The 14,750-nt window shown below is 35.7% G+C and overlaps 2 protein-coding genes across 8 annotated transcripts; both read right to left on the bottom strand.

Moving 5' to 3' along the window:
- Window positions 1-4,597: 4,597 nt before the first annotated feature.
- Window positions 4,598-9,808, bottom strand: LOC122276116. 7 transcript variants are annotated; one of them, XM_043085606.1, is made up of 4 exons: window positions 9,660-9,804; window positions 8,666-8,766; window positions 5,121-5,307; window positions 4,598-4,951 (listed from the first exon to the last, which is right to left on the bottom strand). In XM_043085606.1, exons 3-4 carry the CDS (start codon window positions 5,289-5,291, stop codon window positions 4,880-4,882), a joined length of 243 nt encoding a protein of 80 aa, XP_042941540.1. In that variant the 5' UTR covers window positions 5,292-5,307; window positions 8,666-8,766; window positions 9,660-9,804; the 3' UTR covers window positions 4,598-4,879. The 7 variants fall into 7 exon arrangements, with proteins under 7 accessions (XP_042941540.1, XP_042941536.1, XP_042941538.1 ...); XM_043085602.1 differs by having other exon boundaries at window positions 8,666-8,882; window positions 9,660-9,797; XM_043085604.1 differs by lacking the exon at window positions 9,660-9,804 and adding an exon at window positions 8,243-8,401 and having other exon boundaries at window positions 8,666-9,632.
- A 2,012-nt stretch (window positions 9,809-11,820) lies between these two features.
- LOC122275618 lies at window positions 11,821-14,369 on the bottom strand. The gene is made up of 2 exons (XM_043084746.1): window positions 14,010-14,369; window positions 11,821-13,534 (listed from the first exon to the last, which is right to left on the bottom strand). Exons 1-2 carry the CDS (start codon window positions 14,319-14,321, stop codon window positions 12,281-12,283), a joined length of 1,566 nt encoding a protein of 521 aa, XP_042940680.1. The 5' UTR covers window positions 14,322-14,369; the 3' UTR covers window positions 11,821-12,280.
- Window positions 14,370-14,750: the final 381 nt, after the last annotated feature.

Raw genomic sequence — 14,750 nt, 5'->3', positions numbered from 1 at the left:
GCTATATATAGTCATTTTTATATATTCTTTATACACTCTATTGATATGATTGATTGAATCAAATTTTTTTTAATATACAACTAATCATAACATTAGTGAAATGTGTAAAAGAATACTTACAAATGACTATACATAATTTTTATAAATATAAACTCTATAATTATAATTAATTAAATATTATCTCTCGGATATATATGTCTCGATCTCCAAAATCTTGGAGCAGTCCTGAATTTATCTAATAATAATTATTCAAAAAAATTCCAAGATCCCTAGAACAGTTCCTTGATATGGGTGGGTCTATAGGACACTAAAGAAGACTCTCGTCCGACGGCCTGACGTTTCATGCAAAAAGAAAGCAGGCATTGTGCCCTAAAGTCATCTGACGTAGCAGTGGTGAGGACATTTCAAAATCAATCTCTGTTATCAGATGCTCGTGGTCTGGAATTCCCACTGCCACGTAGTCCACTTGTGGGTCGTACTTATACAAAAGCACTTTCCTGAAAAATAGCCTACGGAATATATGCCGTTCGATCTGGACGGTGGAAAAGCGTGCACACCACGTCTCCCATTATCATGATCTAGCCTTTCTTCGTGTGTGTATATATATATATATATATTCGCGTACAGATTCTGTATAATTGTTAAATTACGATCACTTGGCTATATATATAAAATAAGTGAGTGATGTTAAATATAATCTCAAGTGTGGATGTCTCACATGATATTTCCTTTGAAGTACTACATTTGAAAACAAGTGACATGCACTAATAATTAAAAAGTAGTTTTTTTTTTTATTATTTTTGTATGTGAATCTTTATTTTTTTAAAAAAAGCTATATACTAGACTTGCACGTTCTAAAACAGTATAAATCATTTATCATGAGAAGAATGCTTTGGTTAATTTATATATATATATATATATATATGATTTGGTTAATTTAAAGTAAGAGTGTAAAAAAAAACCGATAAACCTGTAAACTGGATCAGACCGGACCAAACCGATGGGATCGGTCCAGTCCCGAGGTTGGTTCGGTCCGTTATTGGTTTTATTTATCTTAAAACTGGTCAAAATCGGTCTGGTTCTAATTTTTCTTTTTCTAAAACCGGACAGAACTTGACCAGACCGGTTTATATATATTTTAATTTTTTATATATAATATATAACTATATATAAAATAGTTTTGTATTATATGATAAATTCCTAATTAATATAATATTAAATTTTAAAATCTTATATCATTTTGTTTATTGTATTAATAGTTATATTAATATTATTTATTACATATTAATAGTTATACTAATACTATATCACTATATATTATAATATACTATAATATATCATTATATTATATATTATAATATACAACAATATATTATCACTATACTATAATATACAATATTATATTTTATATATAATATAGTATATTAAAATCAGTAAAACCGGAACGAACTGGACCGGAAATCAATAAAACCGGAATATCAATTTAAGAGGATAACCAATGCGTAATCGGTTTTGAAAAATACAAAATCGGTACATACCGATTTGATCTTAAATTTTATCCAAAACTATATCAAACCGGACCGATTACACCCCTAATTTAAAGCTTCACACACGAGCGTCTGGGTAGCTTTTCCTTTCTAGAATTTTGAATGGAGGCAAACGTGCGGATAATTGCTTAATTCGAGTACATCAAGTTGGCATAATATCTTTCCGTATTATCCAAGGAATTAATTAAAGTATTAACAATGGTCATGATGGTATATTCTTTAAAAAATTCAGGCACATGATCATCATCCTTCTCAAGGGTTTTTTTTGGTTATAACCCATATCAATTTCGCACGTAAGAATATCAGTATTTAAAGGGTTGAATCATGATCAGCATCTTACAGGTTTCCTAGAATTTAATCAACAGAGGACTTTTTTTTTTTTTTTTTTTAAGAATCTTAATCAGTATTCTAATTGATGGAATATTTCAAATCTTGTCACCTTAGTACCTTCTAATTAAATGGTCAAATGCTTCCCGGCCACTAATATATCCATTTATCAAATAAATGATCGAGCTAATTGAGATCGAGATCAGCAATTAATATTAATTTCAGCTTTACAGATAAATTTCCAATGATAATAACATTAATCAGAATTTGAGGGCAGAACATGTATATATATATATATGTATATGTCTTTAACAGAAAACTGTTAATGAAATGTACTTTGGAATCATGTGTAATATTTGAACTACCACGTGCATTAATGCTTTCCGATTTGCATGCATCGTGCAACCCTGCTGCTGCTGCTGCTATATATGAATATTATCTTAAACGTGGATGATTGATCTAGAATCGTTTAATGGTGAAAGGGTATAAGAATAATAGAAATTGGTGGTGTTGGAATCTAATTCCCCTAGCGCCTATCTTATCTGTTTTGACAGGGCTACCGCCGGCTTTATTTTGCTAATTTTCATGCAAAAAAACTATTCCTCTCGTATGGAAAAGGAAGAAAAATTGCAGCCTTAACACATTCATTTGTCCTCTATCTCTCTCCCTCCCTCACAGGGCACGTGCAAGCACACACAGCTAGAATATTAAAAGTACAATGATTGAACAACGCGTACAAGAGATTGGATGTGCTAGCTAGCTTTCTACATTCAATGTTAATATGAGGTAAATGAGACAGACTGTAGGACCCAAATTGCCTTCATTTTGTTCGTTAGAGGTTATAATATATGATGAATTTATCCATAGCCAGCAGCGCGCAGGGCAGGGGTCAAGTTCTGCAGATCAATCAAAGGCTTGAATATTAATGCTAGCTACTTCTGCAGTACTGCAAAGTTATATTGGTACACGTACCACATGCAACACCACACGCATTAGATATCGGCCCATGAAAATAGTTCCCATAACAAAACTTTTGTTCATAATTGCACATGCATCTGACAATATTATTGCATATAGATATATAGATTCTCTCTATGTACGCACATCAGGTAGCTAGGGATCGCTTTATATATATATATATATGTATGTATATATTTACCTACAGCCACGTACGTACGTACGTCTGTACCAAGGACCCAAAACCCCGAAAATTAAAGATAGCTTTACCCAGATCAGATCAGATCAGATGATGATCATTTTCGCATCAAAAGATGCGTATCCAAGACATTCAATGGACCGGAGATCTGGCCAACATGCATGTCGACGCAGCTAGCTCCAACAGATGAAGCTTGAATATAGATAGACCTTACAACGTCGACTGATGTTTTCATATTTGGAGATATATTAGTAAGGGAATTAGATCTATTGGTATATTCGTATTTCGTTTGGCTGCATGTGCTGATCAGGGAGCTTTTAGAATTTCTAGAGTCGGGTAAAAGGATGGGGAGCAAGGGGACCATATATGGCTCCCAAAGAATCTTGACGTATTTTCGCTTTTCGATTTCTAGCAGGCGTACATGATCAAATGATAAAAACTTCCTCTCTCTCTCTCTCTCTCTCTCTCTCTCTCTCTCTCTCTCTCTCTCTTCATTTTTATGTTGTCAAGAACTTTGATTGATAATTTGATAGTGTTTCTTGCAATGTTATGTCATTTTTAACACAAGTTTAGTAAGACATAAAATGGTTATAAAAACCTTGTTAAACCTTTTTTTCCCCAAATCCTTTTACTCGGAAGGAGTACTTCTTATTTTTATAGTGCAACATTAATCTTGTGCTTGCATTAAGGTTCCCTGCATGTACATGTTGAACCCGTTAATTCGACACCAATTGTGGTTAGTAAGTTCATGTTAATCCACTTAATTAGATTCAAGTAATAATAGGATCGAAAGGTATACTCAAATCTTTTATAACATTTAGCATCTATTGATGAAGATTTCTTTTCAGAACAAAGGCATGTGATCGAACTACTAACAACATATCTAATATTTAATTATTGATCTCTAAATTTGCTTATACGTCATTGATAACAAAAATTTTAAACCAAGAGTACTTTACAATAATTTAGATTTCACTCATTGTGAAATGAGAAATGTTTTAACTACAAAAAAATTTCATAAAACTGTCCGCAACTTATAAACATAGTACGTTAGATTATAAAATTATTTTAATTATAAAGTAAATCTAACGTACAATATCAATTTTTTTGTAACCATAGCATGACTTCGATCTCTTGTTCTTAGTTTCTGACTTTTGTCGACGGTACTTGGAAATTGCATGAGACATAAATAGCCTGCTACATACCATCATGTTCATGCAGTACCATGGAATATTTAGTCCTGCTTGTATTTTATCAACTACACCTTTTTTTTTTTTTTTTTTTGCACTACTGGCCACTTGACAATGGAATTTAATCGCAATAAAAATGCAGATAGTTATTATAGGTTAAAATTAAGTAAGAGAAAACATTGGACCCAATCAAGGGAATATGAAATCAAACTAATTTACGATGGCAGAACAGTAGCATTCTACCTCACTTTAGCCTATGATCCGTCTGTATTGTAAATATATTAATATATCTACCAACACAACATTAGCATTCTTTTCTGATTTCTCATAACGGGTATTGCAGTTTTGCAATCAAAGGAACATGTCAAAACTTCGAGTAGCAGAGCAGAGAAATAGCTCAGATTCCTTTCTTGTCCAACTCATTTTACAGATTATTGCAAACCTCTTTAACTGGACGAGGATTTATATAAACTACAGTATATTTGTTCAAAAAATGTTTGATGTTTTCACTGGCGAAATATCATCCAAGTTGAATCGAGAAATGATACACTCTTTGGTTCAATAAACAAAATAGTTCCTTCCCCTGCTACTAAACGTCTGCAACTCTGAACCCCTGAAGAATGAGCCCGAGTCAAACATTCTTATCTAAAAACCCCAAACTACTTCCTTCCTCTGTTAAGCCTCTGCAGGTGGTAATTAATACTTCCCCAGGACTTCCTTTTATTGCTTGTCTGCAATAAATGTAATCATAAGCTTTATAAGCACACATTGCATAGAACAATCCTAGAAGAAGCGTAATCTATATCCAGGAACCAATACGAAGTATGCGAAAGAAGAAATGGTACAAACAGCTATTAACTGCAGCAGCAGAAGATACGATAAACTTGAAAATTGGATCACCTGAGAATCCATACAAGCGCTCAAAAGTTCCTTCTGCCTAACACACTTATCGTCACTGCTGTGGTTAACAGCCAAGCAGTTGAGAAATGTAATCATTTCCTTCATGCAAGGCTTGTGAAGAGAGCCAAATTTCTTTGGGTTGATATGAAGTGTACCGGCTTTACGGCCCATTGCTCTATGCTCACAACTACATATGCCCAACCAAGACATCGTTAGACTTGACCACTTCATGAAAATATATGATCAAGAACAATAATGAAAAGGAGGCACTAGAAATAATTACAATCATCAAAAAATGATAGGGATAAAGAGGAAAAAAAATTGAAACAGACCAACATTTCAAGGCACTTAAATGATCACGTAAACAGATACAATCCCATTTAAGGAACTAGGAGCATGCACCATTCAGTCAAACTACATACACAGAAAGGATCTGATGCCAGACAATCAGTAAAGTCCTAACCAAAAACAAGTCGCTGCAATTTTCTGCACTTCAATTGCTAACTGAGAAATTGCACTCTTTTCTTGTTGCTGAGTTTGAAGATCAGGGATTCTTACCCCACAAAATCAGGGCCCAGGTACCCATGTTTAATACCCTTAAAATTCATTCACAGATGCAAAATTTCTTACATTTCTTATGGTAAATATATAACAAAATTCTAATGACGTCCTCACATCAGGGTATTGCCAGCCAACAGTATATTGCATTCAGCTGTCAACGGAAGCAACATATGATTGGAAAGATGACTGAAAAGCGAATCTGTTTCTAGAAGAGAAAACTAACTCCAGACATACTCTTCTAAAGCGCAATCACATAACTCTAAAAAATATAGTGATTCCCAGCCAAGGCTTCACAGTTAACACCTAATAACCAATATTCTACATATCTGATATCACATTCTTGTGACAGTTCCCTATCTGCAATGCATTAGGATAAAATCTGCATTCCATTTGTTATTCAAAGGCTATCTGCCCTGCCACTCTCCAAGTTAATTCAATTGATCCATGCCTCCTGAAACAAATTCTTTCACAACCTTGCAATCCCATAATAACCCCTACAGAGAGGGGGGTGGTTATGAAATGAGATTATATAGGTATGAAATTGGCAAGGGAACCACAGACAACTTTTGTAAGGGCATGGTTTGATGTAAGATTTTCTTGAAATTGTTTTTAAATTAAGATGAAGATTTTTAGAGATAGGATTTTATGGGGTTTTATGAAAGTGGTGGGCCTATAGGCTATAGAAATTTATATATTTCTAAGTTATACCATCATACAAACTTTCTACACTTCAATTGTTACCTGAGAAATTTCTACATTTGTACATCATACAAATTTATGTACTTCTAAGATAGCTATGTTTTAACCACTTTTCTTTCAATTACACAAGCGCCCAAGTGGAAGCCCAAATTAATAGGGAGTCTTATACTGCAAAGGTTTATACATATATAGGGAGTCTTATACCTTTCCTCCCCAAACACTCAAAATGTAAAGATTTATTCATATTACCGAACAAAATAAAGTAAACTAGAACACTAGAACATTTTAAATAGACCTAAATGAGTTGTATTTTAGAATGCAGCGCATAAAAATGCAAACTGAAAAAGAGAAAAAAAAAACAACAGATCCAAAGCAGACAAAAAAGAGCCCCACATCAATTCAGTATCATCTGTTTCTTGTAATTCAATAGTTCTCACGGAGTAAACAGAAGAGAAGGAAGGCTATCATCTATACATTCCTGAAAAAGAAAGAACACAATGCTGCAAGACTAAAAATACTCCGATTGACCAGACACCCATCTTTCCAAGTGCATACAATAAAGGGAGAAAAGAAATAGAAGACAGAAATTTATATCAAATAATAGGCGTATCAATATGGTTTTTCTATATTTTTTTTCCACAGTTTTTATTTATATGAAAGTTTTTCATAACACAAGTTTTCATCATGAGTAAAAGGCATTATCCAAGTATACTGAAAATACACATCAAATACACCTAATTAAAGAAAGTGGATGAAGAGAATCCTGAAAAGTAAAACTAGAGAAACATAGATGGGCAACTATCGAATGGTAGACTGTATTGAGAAAGAAACACATGAGGTCCTCCAAAGTACTTGTGCTATCTTTGAAACTTTGGTCATTTCTTTCTCTCCATATCCTTCACATTAAACAGATTGGAACTATATCGTGATGACTGCCAACCTGCCCTTTCCAGCATGCTAACCTATCAACCACCCATACCTACCAGCATCATCCAATCAAGCTCAAAAAGACTAAAAAATCTTGCCAAAAGTGCTAGCTAGCTACCTCACAATGGAGTAAGAGAAGATCTTCGGTTTTCCACATCTGCTGTGGGGAGCTAAAAATTATAGAAACGATTTAACTAGGAACACCCCCTCTTAAATCTGGCTCAATGCATCTTGTCTTATCCACCTTGTCTCACTCAAAGAGAATACGAACAAGCAGAAAATGAGCTAAAAAGAGATCCACCTCCTGGTCCCGTCCACTCTAATAAATTCCACTTCTCATTGAGGAGAACCATTTGAAAGCTGTAAAATTTCTGCCACCAACAATGCACCTTAACCCAAGCATACGTTGCGTAATATTATACAGCATACATTCATAGCAACGAAGCAATCCGAATCCATTGTGTCAAACATGTGGTAGTCTAGCCAGCAACTCATATTTAGTATCTTAATTTGTGAGTATAAAGTGAGGCGAATCTCTATGTGGTTCCATGAGTATGCACGAGTAAACAATGAAAAGCATATGGGTAAGCAAAAGCAGAGCAACAGTTACATTGGCATGAAAGTCGACACCTACTCGGACTAGCTTTTCACCCATAGCTTAAAGAGTGAGAAGAAGACTAAAAGCTGGCCATATGGCTATACAAGGAATAAACTATTTGGATGCAAGTATTCGAAGCAAACTTCTAGAGTAACGATAATTGGGTTAAGCCTGTGATCAGTCCATTGTCAATCCTCGCATATTAACCTATAAAGAAATCCTCGCATATAAAATACCCCTTAGATCAAGAAAGTGAACAGCTTTTTGTCTAATTCCTTTTTTACTAATCAATCCAAAACCACTTCTTATAAACAGTGGAATGAAAGAATAAAATTACTAATTATTCCGTCTCCACACTTATAGACGCAACTTGTTTTCCTTCGCCGCAGGTTGACGTCTCCACACTCCACCATCCACTCCACGCCGCAACTTGTGAGATTTGCCTCTTGCTGGCTGCTGCTCTTTGCAACTCCCCACTAAATTTTCCCTAAAAAATCTACAGCTTTCTGTTCAGAAGTGAAGATAATAACAAGTGGTAACTTTTACATAGCAAATAATGGATGAGTCAAAAGTGTTGGATGAAGAGATTGCAGGGATAAATACTAAAAGACTAAAAGTAGACTAAAAGTATACTTCTATTCCATTTCCGTGATCTGATCTATCAACGGAAGTTTTTATATTTCAACCATCCCAAGCGAAATGCAATGTTGATCAGAAAAGCACCCAAAGAACTCATGAATCAAAATTATAAACTCAATACCTCGGAATGTCGGCGAGGATCTGTGGAGGAATCAGAGATGAGAGTCTGAGAGAGGGCTGCGGCCTGCGTGCAGGGGACTGGGATGGGCTACGTGCAGGGGACTGGGGGAGGGGCAGAGATGAGTCTGAGAGAGGGGCTGGAGGCAACCCTAAAAGCACTAAAACGACGCCGTTTGCAAACTCGACCCATGCATTTCACTAGCATAGAGATCAAGCTCCTTCGAAGAACTCATAAAAATATTTTTTATATCAAAACAGATTATAATTACATTCTAGCCAAAAAAAACCAAATCTGTGAAAAACAATCTAAAAGGGAAACATGGGTAAATCTGACCCACATGGATAATTACATTACACCTATAGAATTTGAATGAGCACATTGGATAAAATCTGACCCACATGTTATTATAAAATTGAGAGAAATTGGTGACATTTGCATACACGTACAGAACAAACAAAAAAAACCCAGATCTAGACAAAAAATTCCAAATCTGTGAAAAACAATTAAAAAGGGAACCATGGCCACCGAGATTTCTATCAACCAGTTAAAAACCCAAACATGTTCTAGCACAAAACGGTGTAATAATGTATTATGGACTCGAAAATACGAAATCAAAATGGATAACAAATCTTCAAAACAGTCCCATAAAATACGAAATCAAACAAAACCCCACAAAACATAATATGCAAAATCTCACTAATCAGTAGGCGAATGCAAGATTCAACCACCAAAAGATAAAAATACACAAAAGAGCGAAACATGCTCCAACCAAACCACAGAACCCGATTCAAAACTACACCAAATCTATGAACTCAAACAAAACCATAAACCCAGATCTAATCTTTTTTTTTGATAAGTTAAATCCATATCTAATCTATCCATATCTACATCTAAAAAGCGAGAGATGCTAAAGTTTTCCCGGGGGGGAGAGAGAGAGAGAGAGAGAGAGAGAGAGAGAGAGAGAGAGAGAGAGAGAAGTATCGAGAGAAAGTACCGACGGCCTAGTCACCGGCGACGATGAATCCACCTACCAGTAAAAGTTAGGGTTTCGGGGGTAGAGAGAGAGAGACAGAGAAGAGAGACTGAAGTAACGGGTTTTAGTTTTGAAAACTGCTTCGCATCAGCCCCACACCCAACGTACCATCATTTTTAAAATATAAAATAAAAAAAGATAAAATAATAAATTCATATTTTTTAATAATGTAAAAAAATATGAAACTGCTGTGTATATTTTTTTTTTAGTTTTTATTTAGACTTTCGTCTGACGAAAACTGAAATAAGCTATTGCTTCTTAATACACGGGACCCGAGTTACGGATATCCGGTTATATAACCGGATCCGTAACCGGTTTTAAATTTTTAACCGGTAATTTTATCTGCCTGGATTAATCTGGATTCTGTATTTCAGATCGGATCGGGAAATATCCGGGCTGGATGCACACCCATAAGTAACCCCCAAATATTCTATACATTTCCACCACTAAGTTGGTAGAGAAAAATTCAAGAATAAGAGTTTTAGAAGGACTAGAATAAATCTTATATTGGTCTTATGTCCATAATAGAATGAGTCAAAATATTAACACACGAGCCATGTAGAAGTCTCTTCTTTCACTTTACATATAATAGAGTTGGCTCATTTGCTTCTGTTGTCTGTAGTTGTTGGAATTAGAGGGAGAAAAAGTCTATTTACAACCAGCTAAGGGGAACCGCGAGGGCACCGTGTCCCACGTGGCTGGTTGTTTTAGAAGAAAGAAAGAAAAAAAAAATAATCTTAAATTGAAGAATAATTAATCGAAGAATTTCGAAACAATCCTAACAAAAACCTACATCTGAAATGGAAGCACACGAGATTCAGAGAAATTAGATGAAAATGAAAATATTTGAGAACCAATAATTCAGAGAAAGTGATGCATTAATTACAATTCGAATATCTCCAAAAGGAAAGGAAAATGAGAAGGGAAATGAAAGAAGGTGTGAAGAAATAGAAGAAAAAGAGACGAAAATGGGCAATGGCCTCTGCTTTTGATGCTTCTCCTTTTCCCTTTGAAAAAGAAATGAAAAGTGGAGTCTGCTAAGGAAGAAGAAAAATTTATGTGAACCTTTATTGTTGCAGTGATATGCTACTCAACCGAAAAAGAAAGAAAATATAAAATGTTGTTTGCTTCCAAGTGTGGTTTGCTACACCAAAGGAAGAAGAAAATCTGTGTGAACTTTTGTTGCCTTGTTACAGTGGTCTGCTACCCGACCGAAGAAAAAGCAAAATAGAAAATCTTCAAAATGTGGTCTGCTACACCGAAGGAGGAAGAAAAATCTAGAACTTTGTTTTGTTTTGTCTTTTTCTTCGCTTTTGTCTTTTTGCCTTTCTAATTTTTGTTCTTTTTTTAATTTTTTTTCTTTCACATAAATTTTGCCACGTACAATCGGTTGTATTCCGTTTACGCAGGCCGGTTATATGTAACAAAATTGTTAGAGAGAAATTTTTCTCCTCTCAAGAGTCAAGATAGCCGCTTCTACAATATAACTGAGATGAGGTTCTTTTGACTCATTGAGATAGTCTCTTAACGCTTTACTTGAATTTTCAACACAAAATGAATAGCTTATCTCATTTTTCTAATAAAATACCCCGTTTTAATTAGATTTTCACAAATGATTGTCACCTCTTAACTTTGTAATTGAAATGGCTAGTTCTTAAGAAGTGTATTTGAATGATTACTATCCTTGGTAAAGGTTTATCATGAATCTTACGAATGCCATCCACCGATAATTTTATCCCAACGTGAAAACACTTGGCAATTGGATCAACAATATTGTCGAATTTAGTTTCGACGTTGATAATTGAGAAATATTTTAATTAATTATATAAAATTAAATTTATAGAATATCGTTATTTGATATATTATGTAAAATTATAAAATTATTTTTATTAAAAAAAAATTAATCACATAAAATTATTTTACTTTATAAATTTATTTTTATATACTTTGTCGTGCAATAATTATGCTATTTAAACCTATATATACTTTTTGTTCTCTTCCTTTTATGCACGGCCACGCCGAAGTGGGTACAAGTAGTCTTTTGTCTTTTTCCATTTTTGTTTTTTTTTTTTTCCCTCCATGGCATGAGTACGAGTTGTCACGTCGAAAGGGTAAGGCTGCGCATGATGCAAACAAAGAGAACGCATAGGCTTTGATGTCTACGTCTTTTTTTCTCGTGACGGAACCGACACGTACGATACTGGTTTTTTCCATAGAATAAGACCCCAGGGGCCCACAGTGAGTCGGAACGAGAACACGCGAACGTTTGCATCGGTTCCACACCTCAACGGTATCAGTACCATCTGTACGTGAATTGTTATACTCAATTATGTTAGTATATAAATGAATTGTGCAAGGGTGTGGATATATGCAGGTCTCAACTGCCTAGGAAAAACAGAAACCTTTTAACTCGCTAGATCCAAGAGGAGGAGGAAATTCCTCTGATCCACCGGGTAGGAAATTTTTCAACTGAATTACCAGAAAGGAGGCAACTTAACAGGTTTAAGATCCCCTCAAATTTAAAGAGGTGGGCTTTTATTTTGTTAAGAAATGAGAAGCCCACATCACCGAAGTCTCACTGATTAAAAAATGTGGCGCAATTGAGATTTCTGGTTTCCCAGTAACAACTTTTGTTTATGTTTATGGGTGGCTCGCGGCCGTTCTACACCTACCCGCCCTTTCATTCCTCGAGCAATGTGTGGATTGGGGGAGTCTTGTGTTGCCCTCCTTTGTGCCGCTACATCACTTGAAACTGCCCCATTACCATTACACTCTTCTACCATTATCCCGGAGGATTCATCGTTGCTCGGGTGTGCATTCTTCTTTGATTGCTCTGCTGATGGCCAGCAAATCTCAGATCGTTGTTCTGCAGTTTCGACACATTCAGTTTCCGTATTCACAGAGGCGATGTTGTTAGGACTTGTGTGGATTTTGGAGGATGATGCAATTCCCCCCTCATCAGCTTCACCTTTTCTTTGATCACTATGATTCGAGTACATGTTCTCTGGTTTCGAGGGCACATTCGAAAATTCCTTGATGTCTTGAATATTCATTGATTTTACTGCATGTTGGATCGACTTGGCTTTCCTTAATGCCTTTGGGTTTGCATACGGGGTAGAACCTCTGGACCGCAGGAAAGTCTGGAGATCATTTATCAGTTTGTTCATCTGACTATACCTATCTTCAAAAGCAAGTTTTGCATCAACCAGCTTCATTTGGATTTGTTCTTCACGCAAAATTTCAGCCATCTTCAACATCTGCCTCTCTTCTTCCACTTCCTCACGAATTCTCCTCGACTTTTTCTTCAATGCCTCTACTTGAGCCTTATGTTCTCCAATCAGCTTCACTAGTTCATTACATACTTCCACCGTTAGTTCTCTGACCCTTTTCTCTTCCTCGTACTTTTGCACGATTTGCTTTGCAGATAACTTGGCATTGGCTACCTCATTGACCAATTTGGCATTCAGAATTTCCATCATCTGATAACTTTTCCTGTGCCTCACTAATTCATCCTTTAAACCATCAACAACCGTACGGTTTCTCGTGCGTCCTCTGCTCTGCCAGGAAATCCTTTCCTCCTCCAGCTTCCTCAGCAAGTGCCCAACCTTTTTCTTGGAGGACCGCTTCTCAGCTTCAAGCTCGCGAATTCTGGAACTAGCACGCACTAGTTCTGCCTGCAAAGCGGAAGCAGCAAAGCGACAAGCATCTGATTGATCTTCAGAGAGCTTCGTATGGCCATAAAACTGGTAGACCTCATTAGACACTCCTGAACACCTAGGATCCCGCTTTGCTCCCCTCTCCATTGAGGATTTGTGATTCAGCAAAGTCGATTCAAGCTTGCGGGAGTGATCAGAATGAGAGAGCAAGGAGGTAGACGATCAAGATTAGATCATGTATATAACTCGGACTTTCACACATTTGATGGCTTGAATCAGATTAAAATATAGATTTCCGTGGCTCACAGCGATAATCTCATAATAACTTACTTTTATTTTCTGTCTGGCAAGATGATTATAATTCATTTGAAAACTATAACAGATATAAAGTTTAGAATTTCTCGATGAAAATGCTGTTTTTTTCTTTTCCTTTCTTATTATTTTCTTCTTTCCACAGCAACCAATTAACTCATCAGTAACGGTGAGTCGAAAATCTTATTGGTTGTAGCGAAAATTGAGTCAAAGCAAACAAAATGAGCGACCAATGTTATCAACAAACTACTCTTTTTCTGAGCCGAACTGTTTTACAGCACTAATCTCCACATAAATTAACGTAAATATGAGCAAAACTACACAGAATTACGGCATTAATTACCTGAGACTCAACCATATCAGACGGTCCACATACTAAACCACCGGTACCAAATGAGACCTCGGCAAACCACAATTTCCAGAGCCCAGCGGAGAGCTTTCTCGCTGATACCTCGACTCTCGATCGCCAGTAATGCCCTCCTCCGGAGGAAACGAAGGCAAGCTTGCCGTCATTGAATAACTTCCACTGCGAACGAGGAGTTTGCGGAGGTACGTAGTACTTGCGGCGCTGGGAATATAAGGCCAAGCTCGGAAGGTTGGGTTTCCGGCAATGGGGAGTCGCAGAGGAGGAATGGGCTAAGCCTGTGAAGTTCATTAGGTTTAACAAGGTGTGGGAGCCATGATCGAGAGAGAGAGAGAGAGAGAGTAGCTATTGGGAGTTTCGCAAAGTACGTATATATGCGTTGACGATGTGCGAAGGATTACATTAGGCAGCGCTCGAGCTAAACGTACTTATTCCCAAATTTGGAAGTTTGCTGGTTTGGTTTGGCTTGTACGGTGGTATTTTCATGTTCTATCTTATCTTATTTAATTATTATAATTTTTTAATAAAATATAATAAATAATTTTAAATTTTAAATTTTAAAATAAAAATTATATTAAAAAATAATATTCTAATAATATTTTATTTAAAATTTTTATCTCATCTCAATTTATTATCCATACCTAATCTTACACATAATTTGTATGGTAAAATTTTACCAACTCATCTCATCTTAATATTTAAATATCACAAATACAAATA

This window comes from Carya illinoinensis, chromosome 9, assembly GCF_018687715.1.
Source record: "Carya illinoinensis cultivar Pawnee chromosome 9, C.illinoinensisPawnee_v1, whole genome shotgun sequence".
Classification (NCBI taxonomy): domain Eukaryota; kingdom Viridiplantae; phylum Streptophyta; class Magnoliopsida; order Fagales; family Juglandaceae; genus Carya; species Carya illinoinensis.
This window is presented reverse-complemented; position numbering and strand designations above follow the sequence as displayed.

Bases quoted from the DNA above. Each gene is read 5' to 3' on its own strand.
- LOC122276116 (XM_043085603.1), bottom strand. From the start codon at position 5,291: ATGGGCCGTAAAGCCGGTACACTTCATATCAACCCAAAGAAATTTGGC. The intron at 4,952-5,120 runs GTGATCCAATTT...CATTTATTGCAG, and splicing joins GCGCTTGTATGGATTCTCAG to ACAAGCAATAAAAGGAAGTC.
- LOC122275618 (XM_043084746.1), bottom strand. From the start codon at position 14,321: ATGAACTTCACAGGCTTAGCCCATTCCTCCTCTGCGACTCCCCATTGC. The intron at 13,535-14,009 runs GTAATTAATGCC...CACTCCCGCAAG, and splicing joins CTGATATGGTTGAGTCTCAG to CTTGAATCGACTTTGCTGAA.